Source organism: Dermacentor variabilis, chromosome 10 (genome assembly GCF_050947875.1).
Source record: "Dermacentor variabilis isolate Ectoservices chromosome 10, ASM5094787v1, whole genome shotgun sequence".
In the NCBI taxonomy this organism is placed as follows: Eukaryota; Metazoa; Arthropoda; class Arachnida; order Ixodida; family Ixodidae; genus Dermacentor; species Dermacentor variabilis.
In genome coordinates this window covers 29,918,194-29,941,687 of record NC_134577.1, presented here as the reverse complement: position 1 = coordinate 29,941,687, position 23,494 = coordinate 29,918,194, and the positions used below count along the sequence as shown (strand labels likewise).

The 23,494-nt window shown below is 46.6% G+C and overlaps 1 protein-coding gene and 1 long non-coding RNA gene across 3 annotated transcripts in view; both read right to left on the bottom strand.

Annotated features, from left to right (window-relative positions):
- Positions 1–9,273: 9,273 nt before the first annotated feature.
- Positions 9,274–13,046, bottom strand: LOC142560246 (uncharacterized). Its single transcript, XR_012823327.1, has 2 exons — positions 12,559–13,046; positions 9,274–12,464 (listed from the first exon to the last, which is right to left on the bottom strand). It is a non-coding gene; the product is annotated as an uncharacterized LOC142560246 (long non-coding RNA).
- A 6-nt stretch (positions 13,047–13,052) lies between these two features.
- The window catches only part of dome (cytokine receptor domeless), an 88,188-nt gene continuing 77,746 nt past the window's right edge, over positions 13,053–23,494 (bottom strand). For both annotated transcript variants that reach the window (XM_075672196.1, XM_075672197.1), the window contains 4 exons: positions 22,045–22,135; positions 18,662–18,734; positions 17,388–17,567; positions 13,053–16,579 (listed from right to left, as the gene is read on the bottom strand). In XM_075672196.1, the coding sequence (XP_075528311.1) occupies positions 15,101–16,579; positions 17,388–17,567; positions 18,662–18,734; positions 22,045–22,135 (1,823 nt within the window). In that variant the 3' untranslated portion in view covers positions 13,053–15,100. The remainder of the gene's footprint in view (positions 16,580–17,387; positions 17,568–18,661; positions 18,735–22,044; positions 22,136–23,494) is intronic.

The following is a 23,494-nucleotide window of genomic DNA, read 5'->3' as shown; positions in this document are numbered from 1 at the left end:
TGTTAGGTAGGCTACTCACACTGCGTGAACCCACGCTGCCTAGAAAATCGAAAGTAATGCAGACGAGATGAGAAGACGGGAAAGATTAAAAGTGAGAGAGAAAGACGAAGATTGGAAGAGGAGCATAGGAATAAGCGGCCCGGTGCCTACCCTTCTTCTAGCGATAGGTTTTATCACGTCTGTCAGGATTCGAAGATACATCCTTTTAACATCAAAATCAAATCTTAAATCATCCTCGGAACTACACCACTTACAGTTCCCTTGGAGCAGGAAATTTTGCAAAACAAGACAAACGGAAGTGACATTAACGAGACTGCGTTGTCGAGTTTTATCTCTAAATTTATACATACACTGATATGGTCTGGCAACATCCCCTTTGTGCCATTTTTGCAACTCTTTAGACACGATGGAACACTACTTACTGGATACCGGCGTTTCTCCTCCCCGAGAAAAATGACACTATAAATTACAGCGCGACAGCTCGGCCTGCCATTGAACACTGCGGTACTGCTGTCTTTCGGAGAGTCTGTGCTTGGGCACTCACACAGGAATCTCTATATCGCCTTAGAAAAATTCATTATTGAATAAAACCGATTTCATTGTTGACCGTATGATTACGTTCGTTCCTCCTTTAGTGCCTCATTTCTTTATATATATATTTTTTCTCTTGATTGAATGACAGTCTACTGAACCGTTTTGAACTTTCCTAGCTTCAATTTATGTAACATAATTATAGATTTTAAATTCGTTACCTGAACACATAAGTCTGACCGACTCTTGACCAGTCCCCGTGAGTGGGTATGCGCCAAACTCATCAAGGTCATCATCATCATCATCATCAAACGACAACTACCGATTTTCCCCGAATGGGTCAGTCCGGAGGTGCCGTCTACGTGAAGCCGAGGCCAAAAGGGTGTGTTGCCTCTAGTCAGGGGCCTTAAAGGTCCAGACACTCGGCATCAGCTCAACCCCCAGGATCCTCTTTTCCCCGGACACGGCTAAGCCGCGCACGGTTAAACGCGGGAGGGTCCAACCCTCGTGTGCTCGGGTACGTGGTGTCGCAACGCACCAAACGCCTGCTGACGCAGACGCCCCTGCGGGGGATAGGAGCCTCTCATCGACGCGCGCCCGATGGGAGAAACCAATTCATTTCGTTCTCACGCGTACGTGCGATAAATACTAAATATGCGAGCAAGCGTTTCTGACACTTGACAGTGTTCACACTTTGGGCTAGGGGTGCCACTGCAACCTGTGAGATGTGTGTGACGCCTGGTGAATGCGACACCAAGGCGAATCCGGTGCGCCATACTTGTTTGGCTTCGTTTCAGCTAATGCCTAAATTAGTCAAACGTATTTTTTGGCTATAGTTGGTTCTTTATAGCGGCAAACTGCGCCAGAAAACATGATGGACAAAAAGAGGAGATGGGGACGCGATCGTCCCCGCCTGCTTTCCTTGTCCCTAGTGTTCTCTGGCGCCGCTTGCTTCTTAAGGGGCCCCGCTCCAGGCCACACAGCAAATTTCTGTTATACGCTGGAAGTCGTTACGTGCCCTCTAGGGAGCGTTCTGCAGCGTACGAATTTTTCAAATCGGTTCATTAATAGCCGAGACAGAAATATTTCAGTGCCGCGAACCCATGATTTCAGGAGGCGAGCGTCACCGCCAACTTAAGAAACTCTCTCCATTTGCGCCGTCTAGCCTCCGCAAGTGAATTTCGTTCCTTGCGTCCTCCCATACCGGAGCTTGAGGATCGCGTCACATGTATGTCACGGACCCCGCCTTCATTCATTTTTTCCCTCGCCTTTTTGCTGCGCGGCGCCCTTCCGCTGACGACGTCACGCGCGAGCTGTTGCGTTTGTCTCGTTTTGCGCAGCACACGATTTTGCGCGCTGGGCACGAGATCGGCTGACTAGCGTCACAAGTCTGTGCAGACACAAGCGGTTCACAGAGCATGATCGCGAGCGCGCTGGAACACGGTAGAAAATGACTTACTTTCGTTGTCTGCGCGCGCGACTGCACGACGTGGGAACAAGCAGACAAAACGGAAGTACGTCTCCCTTGCTGCGGTGCAAAGCAAAACAAGAACACGCAGACATTCGGTTTGTGTGTTTCATTATTTATCTGAACTTTAATTCATACGTCTATTGAAGCAATAGATAACATAAACGACAGATGTTGCCTTGAATTATTCTCGAAGTCACGTGTCACTTCGAGCGACGTCACAGCAGTGCGATGTACGTAGGCGCACTTGTGCGATATACGCCGACTCTCCGGCTGGGAGCGCGGCGCCTGCGCGAAGGGCAAACGGCGTTCGGTTTGAAATTTAAGCTCTTTTCGCGGCGCGTAGCGATGTAATACTTAGCAGGCACGATCGTTAGCGCGCATTTTACGCACGGCGCTTGTCAATTCAAAATGGCGAGACCTGGTGGGGGGGGGGGGGAGACCTTTAACTTAATAGAAATAAAGAAAACTATACCAAAAGAGACGGAGAGAGAAGGCATGGCCTTTGACGGTTTCTGCTAACTCTTTTACCTCTTATTTTACGATGTGCGTATTAATGACACTCGTCCACGATGTGGTTTGTACCGTGCCGTCCGAAGTAACAAAACGCCCCCTTTCACATGAAAGGCTTCGTCGCGCGAGTGCTAATGGACAAAAAGATGCAGAGCCCGACATATTTTTATTCAGATTATATGGACAGTCCAGGCGCATTTCTGCCGTCGGCGTCGCCTTGAGGTTCCATATAAAGTCCAAGGGCAACAAAATCGCCACTGCACGCCGTATGCTGCACGTGTGAGTGAGAAACCTTGCGAGGGTGGGCCACGTTCACCATGGATGAACACACGTTCATCCATGGCAATTTCTACTCCGGGCGGCCCAGGCGGCCGCCCGCGCCCGCCCGGGCCGCTGTTTCTTGAAAGCCCTCAGCGACGGGAGTCCGCCCATGCGCCGTGTTTGCGCGGCGGCTCAGTTGGCGTTGATGCGAGACGAAGCACGAAAGTCGAATTCGCTCGCTGCTGCTTCCACTTTTCCTCGCTCCAGCATTTTGACAGTGACTTTCCGCGGTCGTCGAGAGAGATGTGTTCACGCTTGCCTGTGCGCGCGACCATGCTTGTCAGTTAAGTTAATATTCCTATGTTTGCAAGTTTATTAGACCGATAAAACTACTATCCTTATTTTATATAGCTGTCCACTAATTTGCTATAATCGATGCTTCAGCTTTCAGGCGAAAGTGCGACTTTTCTTTAGAAATGAGTATACGCTATACGTAAGTGCTCTCTTTCGCTTTTAACGCGAAAGCGTTAAGAGCTCCGTGTTGCGGAAAATCCGCTGTCGGCGTCCCGCGTCCGACGTCGCTCGGCAAAAATAATTTTGAACCACGCAGAGCCTTCGTGTGGCGCAAGGAAATTACTCAACTAATTGAATTTCTCACGGTCAAATGCGTAGAAAAATCGTAAAGTACGACTTTACGCACAACCTACAGACATGATGGCTTCTTATTCTAATTTGAATATGCGAGAAAACATAATTTTGTTACGTGGAAACTCAAACACAAACCCTTTTTCACGCCACAGCGTTTTCCAGCTGCCTTTCAAGGTCCGTCTTAGTAGGATCGGAGCGCGGCCCCCTCGGTTCCTTGCACACTGTCAAAAAAAGAACCACGAAGCTCGCCTTCATGCATAGCGTTCGCCGCTAGTGTTTCCCGGTATACAGCACGGTTACATAAGCTGCAGTTGCAGGCAAGCGTGAGAAGCACTCATGGATCATTGAATGTTATCTCGTTCCAAAAGGGGAAGTTTAAGCGTCCTCCAAATTTTTTAGGCTCCTGTGCAGCTATTATGTGCGCAATCAAACGCCTAATTTGTTCAACAGAGAAGGGAAACCGAGGGGCTCGATTGTTGTTCATCATGACCACATATAGCCAACGGACGAAAGAGAGAGAGAGAAATAGAAGACAGGAAAGGCAGGGAGGTTAACCAGACGCTCGTCCAGTTTGCTACCCTGCACCAACGGACAAAGGAGCCATCGAAAGCACAGGGAAAATGAGCTGCGGTTGAAATTGAAATGTGGAGAATAACTTTCCGTGGCTGAATTCATTTTTTTTGGTTGGCTCTAGGTTGCTATGGTTAATTTATTCATCCAATTTCTTACCAATTACTCCAGCGCACACGAACTTGGTTACTGCTCTCCGCATGTCCACTTTGTTTGAATCTTGCGAGTAGCATAACGTACGAGAAGTTCGCCCGAGGTCAGTTGCAAAATGCAATTATTATATTTCTTTACATTGTTAACTTCATGGTAAGGCGTACAGTGCGCTTTGCGGCTCCATTTTGAGGTTCATGATGGAAAAAGCGCTACTAAAAACGGAGACAGCAAGAACACAGGACAAAGCGATTTGTCCTGCAGTTCCTGCTAAGTCTCCGTCTTTAGTAGCGCTTTTTCAATCACGAACGTTTACCAACGCGCCCAACTGACAGCTATACTATTTTGAGGACTTCCTTTAAAGGAACCAAATACTCGCCATAGCATATCCGCCCGGCCTTTCCCTGCGTACAAACGGCTCGAGCAAAAGACAAACTCAGTTTGTGACGTCACAGCAACGTACCGGCGCCGAGGTTACGGCGCGAAGTTCATGCACAGCATGCCGTTTAACGGTCTAAACTGGTCTAATGTTACTCTTCTGTGCCGCCTTCTAAGGTGTTAAATTCCAATGGCAGATTGCAAGCCCTCGGCCGGATCACGAACGGAACGCGTCGTTCCCACCGAGGTCGCCCTCGTCAAATCTTTGAATGGAATGAATGCGCTTCCGCGGGAGCTTTTATTACAGGGAAATCAAGCAATAGGACGCTTGACTAGAACTGGATCGGTTGGTTGTCAGAAATACATGAGAAAGAGAAGGCCGCACCTAGAATATTTTGGAACCACATAAAATTATTAAGCAGGAAATCAACAATAATACAACAACATATCCTAGACGGAGGTGGAAACAAACTAGGGGAAGCGGCATTAAATTACATCCTAAAAATAACAGCCGAATGCTTTACCAAGGCAATGACGAGGTTGTATTTGACGAAATAAGAGCATGAAAGAGAGCCAGAGAGAAAAGGTGCTGGTGCTGACAAATTTCAACTGGAAGAAAGCGGAAGAGAAAATTCCTAAGCGCACAGCCACAGGGCTAGACGAGGTTCCCGTTAGGCTGATTAATGAACTAGGACCAAAAAAGTAAGGAAGCTCTGTTGAAAGCAGTAGAAAAAAGTCTGAAAGATAAGACGAATACCAGACAGTTGGTGACAAAGTAGAATGAATTTAATTTATATAGATAAGGGGAAGAAAGATAGAATTCACTCGTATAGACCGTTGACCATTACATCGGTAATATACCGGTTAGGAATGCAGGCTATCAAATTAAAGCTGCAAATATGGGCAGAGGATAATGGCATTTTGGGAGAACTTCAGAGTGACTTCAGAATAGGTAGGCGTTTGGATGATAACTTATTTGTTCTTACTCGGTGTATAGAGATATCAAGAGTAGAAACCAGACCGTTCTATGTGGTCTTTTTAGAAATTGCAGGAGCTCATGACAGCGTAGATCGCAACATTTTGCGGGATATCTGGAAGGGGAAGGCTTAGGCGACGATTGTCTACAGTTATTGAGAGATATTTACCTAGAAAATACCGTTTGCGTTGAATGGAAAGGGATGAGGAGCGAAGAGAAAGTTGATATCAACAAGGGACTGAGGCAGGGGGTGCCCTTTATCCCCACTGCTGTTTATGATGTACATGGTGAGGATGGAGACGGCGCTAGAAGGAAGTAATATCGGGTTTAATTTCTCATACAGACAGGCAGGTAGAGTATTAGAGCAGCAGCTCCTGGGTCTGTTTTACGCGGACGATATTGTGTTGCTAGCTAACAAGCAATGTGATTTGCAACATCTGGCTAATATCTGTGGACAGGAAGGCGAGAATTTAGGTTTGAAATTCACTGTTAGAATATCAGGTGTTATGGTATCAACGAAAACAGTGAACAGACAGTGGAAATACAGGGCCAAGAAATACCTCGGGTAAAAGAATATAAATACCTCGGTATATAGATAAACGAAGGCAATAGGTAGATGGAAACACAGGAAAACACTAACAGTAAAGGGGAAGAGAAATGCGGCCATTATGAAACACAGGGCGCTACAAGGATACAATAGGTACGAGGTGCTCCGGGCTATGTGGAAAGGCGTAATGGTTCCAAGACTTACTTTTGCAAAAGCGGTTGTTTGCTTGATATCAAGGGTACAATCAGGACTCGATGGCAACCAAAGCTTAGTGGGAAGCCTCGCATTGGGGGGGGGGGGGGGGGAGGCTCATGGGAAGACTAAAAATGAAGCTGTGCAGGGTGATATGGGCTGGACAAGTTTTGAAGTGAGGGAAGCTTACAGTAAAATTGATTGTGAAGAACGACTGAGGAATATGGAAGAAAGTAAATGGGCTGGGAGAGAGTTGAGGTATTTGTACATGAAAAACATTGATTCACAGTGGAGGAAAAGAACGAGGAAGCTTACCAGCAAATATGCGGCCTCTGGGGTGACCAACACAGCAACGAAGAACGTCAAGCGGAAAGTCAGAGAGGTTGAAATAGTCTCATGGATGGCGGCAATGGAAAAGAAACCTGCCGTGAGTAACTACGTAAGAGAGAGAAAAAAAGAACAAAATCAGGAAGGAAACAGTTTACGGTGGCTCAAAGGGAAGCTCATTACTTTTCGAAGCAAGATCGGGATGCCTTAGAACACGCACTTATAAAGCGAGACATAAGGAAGAAGATGCATGTGCTGCTGTGCTGTGCTGCATGTGCAATTGGAAGACTGGTGGAAGTAGGGAAACGACAAAAAATGGAGACGTACAAAAATAAAGTTCACAATAGGGGGTCAGAAAACTTGGTTATGGGAATTCGTCGGGTTTTTTTTTTTCATTTTTAACCTAGGTAGGACATCAGGCAGTATAACAGCAAGAGCTTGGGTCCTGTTCCAAAGGGGACGCTCATAACATCCATCCATCCATCCATCGGGTAGGCCTGATCACTATCACCATCATCTGGATCATCACGGCATTCCGCGCATTGGTTTTTCTTCCGTGTCGGAGGAATCGTCACTGGACTTTGGAACTTACAGTGCCCGAGTCGGAGTTGTCACTATCCAGGAGCAGGAACAAGAAAACTGGCAGTGCCTCGGCTATGCCAGGATATACGTAACGAAAGCCAAGGCATAGCATGGTTAGCCTTGGTTAACCTTGATTGCAAATCCAGGTTAGTCTGGTTTCTAGCTATGTTACGGCGTTTAGCCAGTCGTTCGGCGCGCTGTTCGTCTGTTTCCTGGGCGATTCTGTTGCTCTCCATCTCGTTCCGATGTCGATTCCAGGCCTCCTCCTGCTTATCAGAATTGCCGCCGTCCATACTGCCGCCTCAACTGTGGTTGCGGCGCACGCGAGCTCTCCTTTTCAATCCTCCGACATGTTATCAGGCATGCGACGCAGCTGGCGAAGCGAGCGGAGGCGAGCGCAACGGCAAGGAACGCGGTGTGACGTCATGTGCCTCCTCGGAGCGCGGCCATGGCGAAATCGCAAGTTCGCGGCCAGTAAAGCTTTCGCTTTGAAAACGCACGGTGCGACGTAGCGTCCATGTTTTCCATGTTGTCCGTAGCTGCCCGTGACCGGAAACAGGCGACCGTGACAGGAAGGCAGAGGCGGGCGAAGGAAATACGTCACGCGGACTTCCGGTCAAATCTGCCGATTTCGGCGGACCAAATGTTTTTGCTCCGCGGTGCGATCCGGAATCGGTGGCTGCTCCCAATCTGCCAGTGGAACGCACAACTCAAGCTCTCATTCTGCCAGTGGAATAGGATTGCTCCACACAGAGTAGAAAAACTTGATCTGAATCTATCATTGGAATTCAACATTCGTTTCATAGGCACGCGCGCAGTCAGTTTGCTCTAGAGGAATGAGATTATGCTTTCGGCTGCGCGCCTGCCGGTTATAGTAACGGCCATCTGTTTCAAAGGGCAAGGCGCCACTTCATCATTATCATCACACATGGCCGCAGTGAAAGCGCATGAACACAAAACCATTACTCCTGCCTTGTTAATTTGTCATCAGCTGTCGGAAGTGCAACTATGTTAGCTAATGCACTGTGCTCCATTCACATTGCAAAAATGTGGAACGGTAAACGGTCTTGCGTCAGCTAGTTAAGGTGCAAAAATCCACAAGGACACTAGACGGCACTGAAGTTACCTCTATACACTGCAGAAGACAATGATGTTGGACACTGTGAAACAATGAAGTTGGACATGCAGAGCGCTCTCTGGTCCTCGTGGAGCAACGTTTGCACCTTATTTGCTTCAGCAAATGTGAACCAACATGACCTTGTCACAACCATCATTATCCTTGAGTGTGCTTGAGGGTGCCATTCTCGACTCCGTCAATTTCTGCGATATCCTCGAATTTGCCATCTGTTCGGCTCGAATCGAATTACAGGCATAGGTCGGCATGACTCGGTCACCATTACACCGACTCATGTACTCTCCACAAGTGAGAGATCACCAGTGAATGACATAGGTTGCTAGTGGACACGAGTATGAAAAGGAGTGAATGCCATTGACAAAGGTATGAATGACAGGCGAGTACGAGTGGACTTGAGTGTGAAAGTGAGCGATTGTCGGGAAGTGCGAGTGGATGCGAATATACGCATGTGAGGAAGTGCTGCTGGACGATTGCAGCAGAGCAACAAGTTGGGGTAGTTGGTGGAAGTTCAGCTTGTAGTGAGGGAGTCATTACACCATAAACACGTGGACAACAGAAGTAGAAGTGGACAGGACGTGCATCCTGTCCACTTCTATTTCTGTCATCCATGTGTTTATAGTGCAGTAACCCCTTATTACAAGATGAATGAGTGCGACTGGAATGAGTGTGAGCATCACTGCGTGCCCGTAAGTGTGCATAGAGGCGACTATGAGTGCGAGTGAAGGTTGGTACAAGAGGGCGCGAACACAAACGTGAGTGAGTGCGTAGCCCTGAAAAATATTGGCGAGTATGAGCGAGCATCCACTTATCCTGCCAACCTATGCCCACAGGGCCGCTAGGGGTTCTATGATTGGCCGAAACGCTGCCACTCCGGATTTCCGAGAACGCCCTTTACACGAGTTGGTACCACGACATGCAGGTGCAACATTGCGGCCCGCTCAAGTTGACGGTGCTTGCTCAAGTCAATCGGCCAATACAAAAAACACACATACACGGACGCGTGTAACAGGTTTTTATTATCATTTTTCTCAAATACTAGGCAAATGTGCCAGGCACCTGTCGCAAGTTTTTTTTTTTTTTATATCTCTGCGCTCCCGCCAGCCGTCTCTACGGCAGACACAGCGTTATATTATGCCATACACAACATATTACACACACACTCACAACAAACACACAAGACGCATGAAACGATTGCGAGCCCTCGTCGACGAAAGCCCCAACGTCATAAACAAGTTAATCATCTGGCATTATCAGACAGGGTAGGGGGAGAATTAAAAAAAAACAAAGAACAAGGTTGGATGTGGGGTTGAGGAAACAGGTGAAAACAAACAATAGTAGCTCTGTAAGGGAAGACCCCCGTCATCTCAGACTCGTGTGGTTTTGTACTTTCGTTGACGATGTTTCAACGCATCTGCCACCACTCGGGGCGGCAAAACAATCAAGTGTCGCAGAGCTGACGTGTGGCCCCTTCGCTGCAATTATGTAGGCAGCAAAACTAGCCTGCAAGTGGTAATACCATCATTGCAGCCCAAGCACAATGTCAATGCTTGGACTGAAGAAAAAAGGAAATGCCCCGCGAGTGTGGTCTTCACGTCAAACAGGTCCTGTGTTCCAAGTTCCCAAGGCAGCGTGAAGTACAAGCAAGCTTGGTCCGGGTAATGATCGGCTGCACAAGGCTTTATGCTTCACACGGAGGCACTGGCTACGAAACTAAGTCTGTCCGAGGATAAGCATAACAATCGTGCCTCCAAAGTTTACATTGCACTGCATTTTTGCGAGCCAGCACGATCAAACAGAAAACTTCCCACAATCAGCACGGAAATCGTCACAACATCCCAAATTTGAAAAAAAAAAAGGTTAGCATTCTGCGTTGTACGCATGTAAAGCTGCTGGCTTGGCAGCTATTAACTGGCTTGATTGCAAATGTCAAGCGGCACGAGTGATATCAGATGCAGTCACAAATTTTGAAAGCACAAGGCTCATGTCATGCGTTGTTAAATGATAGATTGAGTGCAATAACGGTCATAATTGCCAGTGCTTGAAAACCCAAATCAAGTTAAGAGGCTCAACATTTCAAAGCATTTTTGACATGCAGCTACATTTAAGCACACAAGCATTTTAGCACTCCACCCATGTCGAAATATGGCCACCACTGCCATGAATCGAACCTATGACGAGAACTCGCAGCACGTGCAAATAAAAGGTGCTGCAGTGGTGGGCCTCAGATCAATTCCGACCATTTAATTCTCTCTAAAACATTCTTCTTGTTTGTTTGTTCACTCTCGCCCCCGGCAACTGACCCAGTTGTGAAGCAAACCCACGAGCTTGTACTTGGCAACAAATGACGCAGACACACACCTAGCAAACAGCGCCTCATACGAGTCATGTGCCCTTCAAGGCTTCGAGAACCCACAACTTCCTCGTCGCAAATGATCTCACAATAAAAATATTGAGGACGCAATGCGTCACACCAAGCTTTAGCGTTCATCAAGTTTCCGGCCTGTAAAAGGCTGCGATTGTTCTTACAAGACATAATGCCTCACCACAAATGCCTAGAGCACACGAAACACACACAACTCGACAAGTGTCCTTTCCACTGCTGTCAGCGACACTTAGCACCAATGGTGAACACAGCGGTGCAGGTGCCGACGAAGCATCAGGCACCGCTCTACAGTGATCAGCAGCACAGCTGATTAGGAGCCGAGCACCAGATATGCAAATGGGTTATTCACAGATGGACATTTATGAGAAAGAATTGATGTGATGACTGCCAAGAACAGCTTGGGAGCACTTGCGCTAATATAATCTTTATGAAGTGACACCAAGAGAAAAAAATTACCGAAGCAGGCCAGACTCGTAGATTGCTCATACACAACTCTGCATTTCTTTCGCAAAAATATTTGTCATTAGCAAAAATCATTCACACATTTTACTGCCTGAACTGCGATATCGGTGACGTCTTAACAGACCGAAACATTATATGTAACAAGTGCAATAAGAATAACGGATATAGAAGAAAGAAAGTCGCAGTTTTGCCCGATAGGTGAAGCATCAATTGCAATAGCAAATTAGCGGACAGCTATACGAAGTACAGCACACTCTCACTCGCATACAGCATAGAGCGCGCGCCGACGATTTTATGTCCCTTGGACCTCATACGGAACCTCACGGCAACGGCGATGGCAGAAATGCGGCTGAAGTGTCCACATAATTGCTACCACAATATAAGAACGCAGTGAGCTTTCCCACACAGAGTTAGTGTGTGTGTGTGTGTGTGTGTGTGTGTGTGTGTGTGTGTGTGTGTGTGTGTGTGTGTGTGTGTGTGTGTGTGTGTATATACATACACATACACACCAATGAAATGCCCTCAGCATACTAGGAAACGAAGAAAGTTTGAAAAACAGGTGGCGGTATCACTTTTACATTCCAGAAGCTGGTATGGTGAAGTGGTGTCACAAGCTTTAGTGAAAATCGGTTGAGGCAACTTAATTTTAGGGTATCGATAGACTTTGTTCTATATCAAAAGAATACAAAAAAAATATATACATAGAAGTAACACTGAAAGCTATTTTTCTTTTTAATGTGCAAAAGAACATAAAACCACAAAACACCTAGATCTCCAGTGTCTTCCCCACTGTTGGTTCAGTGCAAAAGAAACTGAGAAGTTGGTTTTCAATAATTATTTTCGTGGCAATAAGACTTTTTTTGTGTGTGTGTGTGTGAAACACCTTGAGAGTTCTGGACAAGTAATGCACGAGTCTAGCTAGGTTCATAGTTTGGTTTAGAATACAAGGAATTATTGAGTAGAATACAACATGTTGCTGAGGGCATAGAATTTAATGCAAGGATTACTAGAAGGATAACTGGCACCAGTACCAGAGGCAGCATCAATTACAGCTGTTCGACTAGCTTGTGTATAAGCCAAGTCTCTCTGAGACAACTCTTAATAGTTTAGCTTCAAACATTCTTGTGGGTTATCATAGTAATGTAGAAGCTAAATAAACTATTACCTCATGTTCTTTGTTGGGCAGTAATGCAATTAACTCACCATCTAACCACCAACGTGTGAATTTCTGCAGAAATCATGAGATTGTACAGGGAGTCTGACAAGTTACCTGTGCCAACCATTTATGCTAAAGCATTGACGAGATCTTGTGATATCTGATAAAGCAAATAGGCCCTCTAACTTATAATGAAACAAACCTTTAAGAGGTCGAAAGTGCATTCATGGCTAACTGATTTACAACATTACAGCTATCACTGTTTATTGATTGATCAACTGTGCTCAAGGTAGCAAAGCAACACCGGGGATATGAAAAAGTGTAAAAAAGGATTCTACTGCTCAAAAGCCTTTAAAAAGCACAAACGCCTAAGTACGCTAAGCATTTGCACATTCGATCTTCATTGAAACGCAGCTGTTCCAGTCGGGAGTAGAGCACTGCATGAACCCGGGCTGACCCGAAAGCCCGGGCCGGGCCGTTCAAAGTGTATTTTGGCGGGCTCAGGCCAGGCTTGAAGCCGCATGTCTGGCCCAGGCTGGACTCAGGCCCACTCATTAAGTTTAAAAAAAAATTAAATTATGGGATTTTACGTGCGGGCCCGCTCATTAAAGGGTCTAAGCAGTGCCTCGAGCACACGCGAACATTATGCAGGGCATGGTACAAGGCATTCTGTGCCAAGCTGAGCGATACGTGCAAAGAGCTCTTGGTATACCTTAGCAAAGAAAATAGAAAAACAGATGACGTTCAAATTTTTTTTCTTTCCCGCAAGAACCGCGCATAATGAAAAATAAATTATACAAAATACCGCTCTTCAGACTGTTTCCCTGCTGTTACTGCCTTTGCTATTATTGCACAATTACAGCTCTTTATACTTATTATTGTAGTACTAATGCAAGAGGTGTCTCTTTCTACTTGTGCATTTATTTTGTGCTGTATGCCCATGAATGTGCCTGTTTGTGTGTATAATATCCACACACACACATAGATGTATAATCATGCAAAAAAGGTGAGGCGTGCAGACAGGACACAAGAGAAGAGAAGTGGACAACACAAACGCAGCTAGTTGGTAAGGATTCATTATGCAAATTCATTATTCACTTCTCTTGTGTCATGTCTGCACGCCTCACCTTTTTTGCATAACGAATCCTTACCAGCTATCTCAGCTTTCTGTCGTTATATATATATATACATACATACATATATATATATATCTGCATGCTAAATGACCTCATTGGTCCAAATCTGTAAGTAAAGAAAGATATTTTTTTACTTATAGGCCGGGCCTGGTCATGCACACACGGGCCCTGGCCAAAATGAACACTCGGCCACTGGCTTAGTAACAGGGGGCCAGGGTCCGTCTGGGCCCAGGCTGAGCTCGGTCATGTACGCCCAGTCTTGGTATCACGGGCCCGGGCTGGGTTCGAGCTTCATAAAATGGGCCGTGCAGTGCTCTAGTTAAGAATCAATCCTATAAAATTGACCCGAGTCACCCTCTCACCCACGCCAGGTGAGTGAATAACTGCAATGCCAGAAAACCTCTACTAATGTTTGCATTAAAACTCTATGGTGCGAGGTTAACCCTTAGAAACCCACAGAGAAGTCTTCCAACTTAACGATGCCACACTCTAACCATCATGACGCTTTCCAAGTTCACATAAAGGCAGGACATTCACCTGCAAGAATGCAAGCTTTTGCTTCGAAACCCATGGGTGCTCCACTGTACAGCTTGAGAGAGGTTTGCTGGGCTACGCACTGTAGCTAAACATATTGCACAATCACAATGAACACTGCAAAGAACTTAAACCACTTCAAAGAAGGGAAAACATTATAGACAAGTTTCACGAGCCTGTACATTGCTTTTGAAAAGCTTAAAAAGGAAAGTAACTTTTGTACAAACCTAAAACGTTGCCGCCATAGCTTGTGACATTAAATGTAGAGCTTTAAAAGAAATATGTACAAGCTCAGCAAAACGTAAAGAAGAAGGGGGACACAGGCTGTGCTTGTGTTTGGCACAACTAAAGAGATATTCTCCTTTACTCGGCAACTCACAAGAGTGACTACCAAGTTCCACTTCCTCTTTGCCCCAACACAAACAATGACGGAAGCAACACTTTTCGCATTCAAACACACTTCATCCTGTGCAGTATGCAGCCCCGGAGACGCACACTTCGGCAACAACTGGATTGCCTCCAGAAATGCAAAAATTGTGCATGACAGATTGGCAGACAAAACGGTGACGCACACTTCTTAACGAAAAGGCGAACAAAAGCCACCTTATCTCCCTTCTCGCACATGCATGAGCAGAGCTCACCAGGCTGGTTGTGATGGTGAATGACTATGACAATGAGCTGACACGAGCACTCGAAGCGATTTTCCTTCCTTCCATGTCATCAAAACATCCTTGTCCCTGAATAGCTATAATAGCAAAAATGCTTCACATGTCTACCCCACCGGAGCTCGAAGCTGTGCTCCAAGGTTGTCGCTGTCCTGAGAGGCGAGCTTGCAACGTTAAAAAGCACTCCCGCTCATGACTAGAGTGTCAGATATAAAGAACCACCCCGTACGTTTCCCCTGAGAGGGTTACCAGGCTGTCACAGAGGGTGGACAATATATGACAGTTGTAAAAACCAAAGAGAGAGAGACAAGAACAATCCAACAAGGCAAGTTACAGGCACGCCCCCAGGGCCTTCTGGTGGCGGCGGCCGCGACGGCGTAACGAGGAACACCTTCGCACAGAGCAGCCGCAAGATCTGGAAGCTGCCAGCAGCAGCCCTATATCAGCATCCAAAACTTTAGGCCTTCCTAAAGGCCCTCACACGAATCACACCGAGCAGTCCACCTGAGAGGATGATTCAGGTTTAACACCTGGCACAAAGCCAACTGCCGAAGTCCTTGAATTCACGGCATCTACTGTAGTGGGCAGCATGACATAACCATTTGTCTTTGCTGCCGATGTCGGTGGAGGTAGTGCACTGTCATCCATCTCGCCGTCTCCAGGTGCAGAGCGCCCCCAGTCGAAAGCAGCCACATGCGTCACATAGTCCCCGGCCCCTCCTTGAGTTTCACCCGGAGACACAGAAGGCAGAGGAACGTAGCCGTTGGACGCAATCCGTGGCTCACTTGTCAAGTCGAGTGGAGGTGGCTTTGTCGCGGGCACAACAGTGGCAGCTACGTATCCAGGTGTCTGTCTCGCTGTGCGCTGTGGTGACTGATGAGCTTCCACAAGTTCATCAGTGCCGGGCCCAGAGGCACTTGAAAACGAAAAGTCCTCGAGTGAAGCGTTGTTACTGTTGTCATCGCCAACAATGGCCATGTCGTCAGACGAAGAGTCGACGTCGCGGAAATGTTCGTGGGGACTAGGCTCTCCGGCAGGCATTGTTGTAGCTGGCACTGCAGCCTGGTGAACCCCAACTACGTCCTGAAGTGGGACATATCCCGACGTATCTGGCCTGGTCAATGGCTTTGGAGGCTGGATGCCGAACTTGGAGTAGCCCTGTCCCGACTGTGGCTCGACCGCGGTCGGCTGGGTTTTCATGGCTTGCCCTACTGTGACATATCCACTGGACGGTGGCTTCGGAAAGAATGGCAAAGGTGTACTCTTCAGGTTTGGCAGAAATCGGGGCTGCTCCAGAGCCAGTCCGACAGTAACATCTGTGCTGGGAAACACATGCCCTGGTACACCATTCACACTTGGTTGTTGGCGAAGTGCGAGCTGGGAGTAGGGAAGTGCTGGCGGCCCATCTTGCCTTCTGGTGTCGGGAGATGACCTGCACGCGGTGTAAGGTGCCACTGACACATCCTCGCTGCTTCTTGCCAACCCAAACTTGCTGTATGGCGGGAGAGGTTCCACGAGCTCTGGAACATTCTCAGGTCCCTCGAACAGTGATGGCTCGCTTGTAGCCAGAGCTTGACTCTGCAGTAAGGGTGCCTGTGTATCGGGAGTCACTCCTAGTTTGCTGTAGGACGGCTGTGATGAGTCCGAAGACGGAATCACAATGGGAGGAGTCACTTCGGCGTCGAGTCCAGAATCCTGGCTCTCGCGGACCCTATCTTCATCGAGCTTGGGAAGATTGGGCCGACAGCGTGCGAGCGGCGTGTGGTTTCCACCAAGGAGGAGACAGTCGGGGGAGGGAGGTGCTGCCGGGTCACTCTCGGCACCGGAGTCGCACGACGAGGCGGCGCCCGTGCGCGCCGTGCTGGCGGACACGACGCTGTCCTGGCCGTTAGTGCTGCCACCACTGCTGTCACCACTGGGATTGCGGCCAAAGGTGTCTGCACGCCGAGTCTTCTTGTACAGCAACTAGAACAAAGTAGTGTACCATGGATTGAGAACCTGTCCATCTGAAGTCAGTTTATGCGTGTAAAGTCGTAGTGCAAGGTTTCCAAGTACCCTTCCTGAACGAGTTACTAGGCCTCTCTATTTGGCCCCACTCTGCAATACCCGTAAAAATTTCCACGGCTTGTCAACCTCCCGAGCTTCATAGGGCCAACAGCACCCTATCAACGATTCTTGTCACTCATAAGGTGGGCTTCCACACTTTTATCAAACACTGTTACTCAATCCCTGATAACTCAAGCTCACATAAATCAAACAGTATATTGTAAAGCTACACCATGCACAATGACTAGAGAAAAACTTGCTATACTGAACGCAGTTCAGCTGTGGTTACTCACCACTGCTACAATGACATATTCTGCTTCTATCGATGCGACGTAGGATGCGAGAACATGATAAAACAGTGACATAATTAACGGGAACATAATACATGCCTCAGTGGTCTGTTTAGGTCGAGACCACGAATATGTAACAATCAGGAATGTAACAGTGTGATTGTACTGTACAGCTGTTCGTAGTAGCCTCGCACAGAAGTGGAAACAAATGAAGGGTATTGCAAGAAAACGTGACGCACATGTGAAGATTGCAGGGCTATAGGTGAGCACACTGTTTACCTTTCCATCTTCAACAGCACAGCACCACTTACGATACGGTCAAACAAAAGAACATAGCACATGCCTGTGTTCTTGTGCTCGTCTTCGCTGTAAGTGCTGCTACTGATGATGAATCTCTACCAACAATGCTGAAATTTGCAATCATGATAACTGTTTACCTCTTCAGTTGAAGAGCTGCTGCCCTGAGAACGCCCCGAGTCGTGACGTTTCTTAGGACCAGCGTTGTCAGCGGCAGAAAAGCAGCCCATCCGGCCGTAGGCGATGTGTGGACTCCGGTTGCTCTCGCTTGTCTTCCCGGCAGAACCATTTTTGCTGTTCTTGTAGCTGTGCATCTGGTTCTGCGTCGCAGACAGATGCGGAATAAGCATAGAGTTAAACACACGATTTACTGAAGAGGCTTACTATGCTCAAAAAATACCTTGACGTTACAGGTAATTTGATACCTAGCAGACATGTAGCCTACCAGTCTTTTTGCTGTTTACAATGTGTTTGATGCAACTTCGACTGTGGCATTACTTGCAAGCATTTCCCCCACGTGACCCGTTAAACAAGCCATCACAGAAGTTAGGTGCACTGCTCATACCGGATCTGTGTCCTTGCCATCCCTCCCATCCCCACACACTGCCATATACCTTGGTCAGCAGCCACAAAGCAGGCATTTAGCAAGCATCAGGCTAAGGAAGCAATTGTACGCAATTGCATCAACGAGAATATACATGTGCAGTGGAATTTCTAGCTGTGCAAGCATATCACCCCAAAAGTTTATCGTAGTGACAACACGTACGGAAAGGTCCGTGAAATTCGAGAGATTAAAACTTATATTGCCCCAACTTTGACAGTACGCTAAATGTTACGACTCTGCACGTGCAATATCTCATCAATACTTCGTCACGGAACAACATTGCCATCACTTGGTCGTCCCCCGTACCCTTGCTCTCATTGGCAAATAAGTGACACCGAGAATTCCAAAATTTGAGCACCTGGCTAAAAGCAAGTTGACTTAGCACAAAATCTTCCATCATTTCATTGCCGAGTTGCCTATACAGCACCAAAGCTCCCGACAAACAGCGCCTTCCATTAAAATGGCACAGTCTTCAGCGAAAGTACTACATAAGATGGCCCATCACAAAATGAAGGCGTGAAAATTCCAACTTGACTAACAATGTTGTAGCATTTCACACTGTAATTTATGGATGTCATGTTGGATGTCAGGTCACGAAAAGCACTAAAACATCCATTTTCCATTGCACACAAATTTGCGAGCAGCAGTACAGCCATGCTTTAGCATGAATTTTCATAAATTCACTTCTACTGCCTCAAAACAGTTTTCTCATGCCTTCACGGTGAGAATTTCGGATCGTATGATCCTTCTACTTCACTCCGTTAGGTCCACATGATGACATTATATGTCCATGAAATATTTCAAACTCACTGCTTCTGAAGAATCCAGGCCATCAGGAAGCTGAATCTTGATCTCTTTGATCATGTCAACTTTCTTCTTCATCCTACGAGAGATAGGCGAAGTGAATTAGTCCCAAATGTCTGTGTTCAGCTATGCAGGTGAGCTTACCAAATCCACCCAACCATTCGATATGTTGCTTTCACCTAAACCATAGATATATGCATCATAGGACAAGGGCCAGAATAAAGTAAAGATTTTGTTCCAATGCAATTCTTTACCACCTTTGCCACTGCTCGTGAATAGTGGATGACAAAGAAAAAAAAAAAGAAAGAAAGAAAGAAAGAGAAGTGAGTGAAAAAAATCCTTACGTTATGTATTTGCCGAATGATAATTTGGACTTGACGGTGACATCATAAACAGAGTTCTAAAATACCGGATTTGCCAGAAAATAACGTATTTACACAATTGCAAGACCTCCCTTTTAAAATTTGAAAATGTGAAGTGGGGGGGTTGACTTACAGTTGAAACCAAAACATGGCACAAAAAAAAAAAAAAAAACTGAAACTAACGGGATATCAGGGGAGCTACAACGTAGTTCCAATTTTATGTCTGCTCTACGGCCCCCACCCATAGCTTTCCGCTGTCCCGCGCGTTTGTTCGCTTTTCTGAAAGGTTTTTCAACATTTCTTTAGAGTTTTACAGCGCACACAGCACTCATGTGGGGGGTGTCGATAGTTCATGGAAGTGCGGGTGTTCCATTTGCAGCGGTACCCTCAGAACAGCAGCGCTTGCAGGGAGTATCGATAGCTCATGGAAGAGCAGACACCGCTCGCGGCTCACGTGTTTCTCTTTCCCTGTAGCTCTCTAGTTTCATCTGTTCGATTTGACTGCCGGCCACGTGCTACTTCCGTGCTTCCTCAGTCGTCATCAGTGCTCCGAGTCCACTAAGCGTTCGGCGCTCGTTCACAGCGGCGTTGAAGAAGGCTGCCATCCTTTAAGCTGAAGAAACAAATAACTGTGCAGCGGGCCGCAAGTCTGGTGTTTCTTAATGCGTGATGCGAGAGTGGCGACGGCAGCGAAGCAAAATTTTCACCTGTGACGGCAAGCTAAGAGGTTTCTGTGGGCCGAAGTCGGGACGCTTTTCGGAGCTGAAGGCCAAGCTTACGGCGTACGTCGCCAAAATGCGTGATCGGTCCCTGCCAGTGACGTGCGACATGGTCATGAGACAAGCCTGGATCTTGGCCTTTTGAGGACCTGCTCCGCCGTGAGTATGAGTGGCTGGCGGCAGAAGACAGCGAACTTACGCCAAGCGGATGAATGGCTGGCGGCAGAAGACCGCAAACTTACGCCAAGCGGACGAGTGGCTGGCGGCAGAAGACCGCAAACTTACGCCAAGCGGACGAGTGGCTGGCGGCAGAAGACCGCAAACTTACGCCAACCGGACATGTCAGATGAGCCTTCCTGACGGCTGTGTGGGTGCTTTCGGCGTGGACTTATGCACTTATGTATGCAAATGCAGAATTTCGCTGGACGGTGACATGCTGTGGGACCGTAGCAGCAATGACGATGGCAGCACTAGTGAGGAGGTACTAGTAGTCCAGTGACCATGCCAGCTACTAACAAATTTTTTTGATGGAATGCGCCCGCGGGTATGCTCTTTTTTTTTCCCCGGTCACACGCGATATTGGGGGGGGAGGGGGACTTACATTCGAGTTGACTTACAATCGTGTAAATACGGTGACTTCATTGCACAAGAGGCCAAAAACGTGTGCCGTATTCTTAGGTCGACACCTTCAGGGATACCTTCGATTTAGCTTACTAGCACAAGACACATAGGAATCTACAAGCGATGGCATTATCGGTACAATGCCAAGTACGCAAGGTTATAACACAGTCAGAAAGGTTGTCGCCCATTGACATGTACGGCACCAATCACGCGAAATAGCACGAAAGGGAAAGTATCTTCAAAAATCATCATATGAGTATGTGGCCAAGGTGTGCTGACGCATTGCTGCTCCCACACGTGCTTGTCTTTGGTCTAAACAGCCAGTGGTCATAATTTTGTAGCTATACTGTTTCGTATGCTGCTCCTTTTCACGTTTTTCGTGCTTCGTCATTCAGTGGTCAGAGTAACACTCTTCCATATTACCGTGTCATCAACAGGATCAGCTGGCTGTGACCGGTGGATTATAAGAGTGACATAGGATCAAGCAGACAGCATCACTACAAAATTACGGCGCCTGTTTCAACCACTGCTATGCTGTCCCTGGCAACATATAAAATGTTCACTGTGCTGTTATAGCCAAATTGTTGCATGTTTCTTTGCAACAGTCATTGTCTGGCACTTCCCTCAAGGGCCTCGTCGGCACAGACATCTAAGGTGGAGCTGGTGCTACTTGAAAATGCTTCAAAATGTCACCTGGGACTGTGTTGCTATTGACACATAAATTAACACTAAGGATTGCTGGATGCACGAAACGAAACTCCCCTGACCGATCGCATAAATCAGAAATGCAGCCTTTATAATTTCGTGGCTTATCTGGTCCTACGGTTTCGGCGCAGTGTGTGGCTACTAGATTGACTACGCTTTGATAGTTTCAGTTTTGGGGAGGTGCCAGCAACCTGGCTGACGGCCGTGCCGGCAACATATGAAAACCAAAATAATGCTATTTTACTCTACTTGCTGGCGAAATTAGTCTAAGTTCAAATTATCGCACGGCGCGCTGTAATGTGTTCAGAAATTTCAGTGCCCGAATTATTGGTTTGCAACTCCTGCCTACTTCGCTTCACTGGAATGGCCTGCAACAATATTTGTGTCTGCCACTGAACGAAGCACTTGTCTCCAATAGTCCCACTTTACGATTCTGGCACATACAGTGGCTTTCCGAGTAAACTAATTACATTCTGCAGGGCTTTTAAATCATGTGCTCTGTAATGATTTCCTTGGTTACATTACTGTAATGTAGAACATCACCTCTACCGAATGTCTCAAAAACTCCACTTCCGCCTTAACTCGTGAGTTGAGTCAACTCATCAACTCCGTCAGAACGTCAACTCCTGCAGTTGACGTTCTGAAATAATTTAACGGTATTCCAAAAATATTCGTCTTTACAAATAGCGACTATTCAATTCTATGCCTGAATCGATCAAGAAACTATTATTCGATTCGTTATTCAAGAGTTTCGAATATTTTCTCACCCCTAACAGGAAGATGGAGACATGAATTGATAAACAGCGAATGAAGAATGGAAGCCCCAGGATGAAGTCAACATAATGACTCGCCTTCATCAGGGCAACGTTTCCCCCTTGCTGGAGCATTGCTTCCCACCTGGGACTTCCCTTCTCCACGCACTGCTGCTAATTGGCTAGTATCGGTGAAAATAACAGAATGCCGTCAAGGCTGTCAATCTCACCATCGTGCTAGCAGGTAGAGCACAAAGACGAGGACAGTCAGGCCGACAGCTCCACCCACGGCACATCCAACCACGAGAGGAATGTCCGCCCCTGAAGACGCGGATACAAGCACAGAAATGTAGCCACAAGCAGCACCATCACTGACAAAAGAAATCTCACTGCAACATAAACTGACACAGCTTAAGGTCCCCCGAAGCAACGTCTCTCACCAGCAAAAGCAATCTTACTACAGCAGTAACTGATAGTGCTTTACATCCTCTTGCTAGCAGATGCAAAGCATTCACAAGTTGTTTCCCTTAAAATTTGACTACTTAAGAAAGCTCATCATGTAAAGGAACTTGCATGCACAAGGCCCTGCTTCCACGAATATGTTAATCTATATTGCAGAATAGCCATCTTGTAAAGACTGGCACTAAATACAAGCCAGGGCAGATTCATGTGTCAGTCTAGAAGGACGTGGCATGAACAATTTCAGGGCCATTTTCCAGCCGTTCAGGCACAGGAATAGGCCCTTTTTCTCATTCAATCCATTTCTCATTTCTCATTCATAATGCAAACAGGCTGTGCTTTTACACGCCATTTGCAAAAATGACTACACCACTAATAATTAAGCAAACTGCCTTGCAGGAAAATTAGCTCTACGATTATAAAAAGGGCCTCAAATTCTCAAACCGTCCTAAATTGGGACCCACTTGGTTCCTTTAAAAAAATGGTGTAGTTCTCCCTCGCCAACAAATAATTAACCACGGTCACTGACAAGACGAGAATGAAGCAGAGGCTGCTTCTAAAAAAAGCATGTTGCACCTAACACAAAAATTAACACATCATTTTAATTGCAACATGGCCGTCTCGTCACTGTCATTGTTGCTTGAATGCAGCCCATAATCAAGATCACTTTTAATGGGAGTTCATAAAAAGCTCCTGAATTTCTGCGATGTCTTAAATACGCACAAGTTTTCTTTTTCTGCATTATTTTAGCAATGTCAGGAATTGAGATTAAGGCAACACCAACAGTCAACAAGAAATGTCACACCAACTGTGATATAATATCATCAAAACCTACCATAAAATTTTAGTTTGACCAACTTTTGAGCAGATGGCACAACTGTCTACAGATGTTTCAGATTCACAAGTTATATCGAGCAGAACCAGGAGTGCGCATCATTAAAAGACTAGAGGAGTATAATTGGGTACAGCACCTCAAAGTCAGGAACAGCTGTTTTGCTATTGCAGAAGCCTAATTTACTAATGCAGCTTAACATGGCATTTCCCTGTAGTCTTTTAAGTCTTTTTTTTTTTTTTTATACAAACTACGCACACTAACATCAGTAAAAAGCTCTGTCCCCCATGCCTTGGCTCCTGCATCTGCTAGGCAACCCATGCTGTCAATGTTTGTGGAACAAAGTTTAAGAAACAAACAGAATAAGCGTCTATTGGCACTCTGTTTCT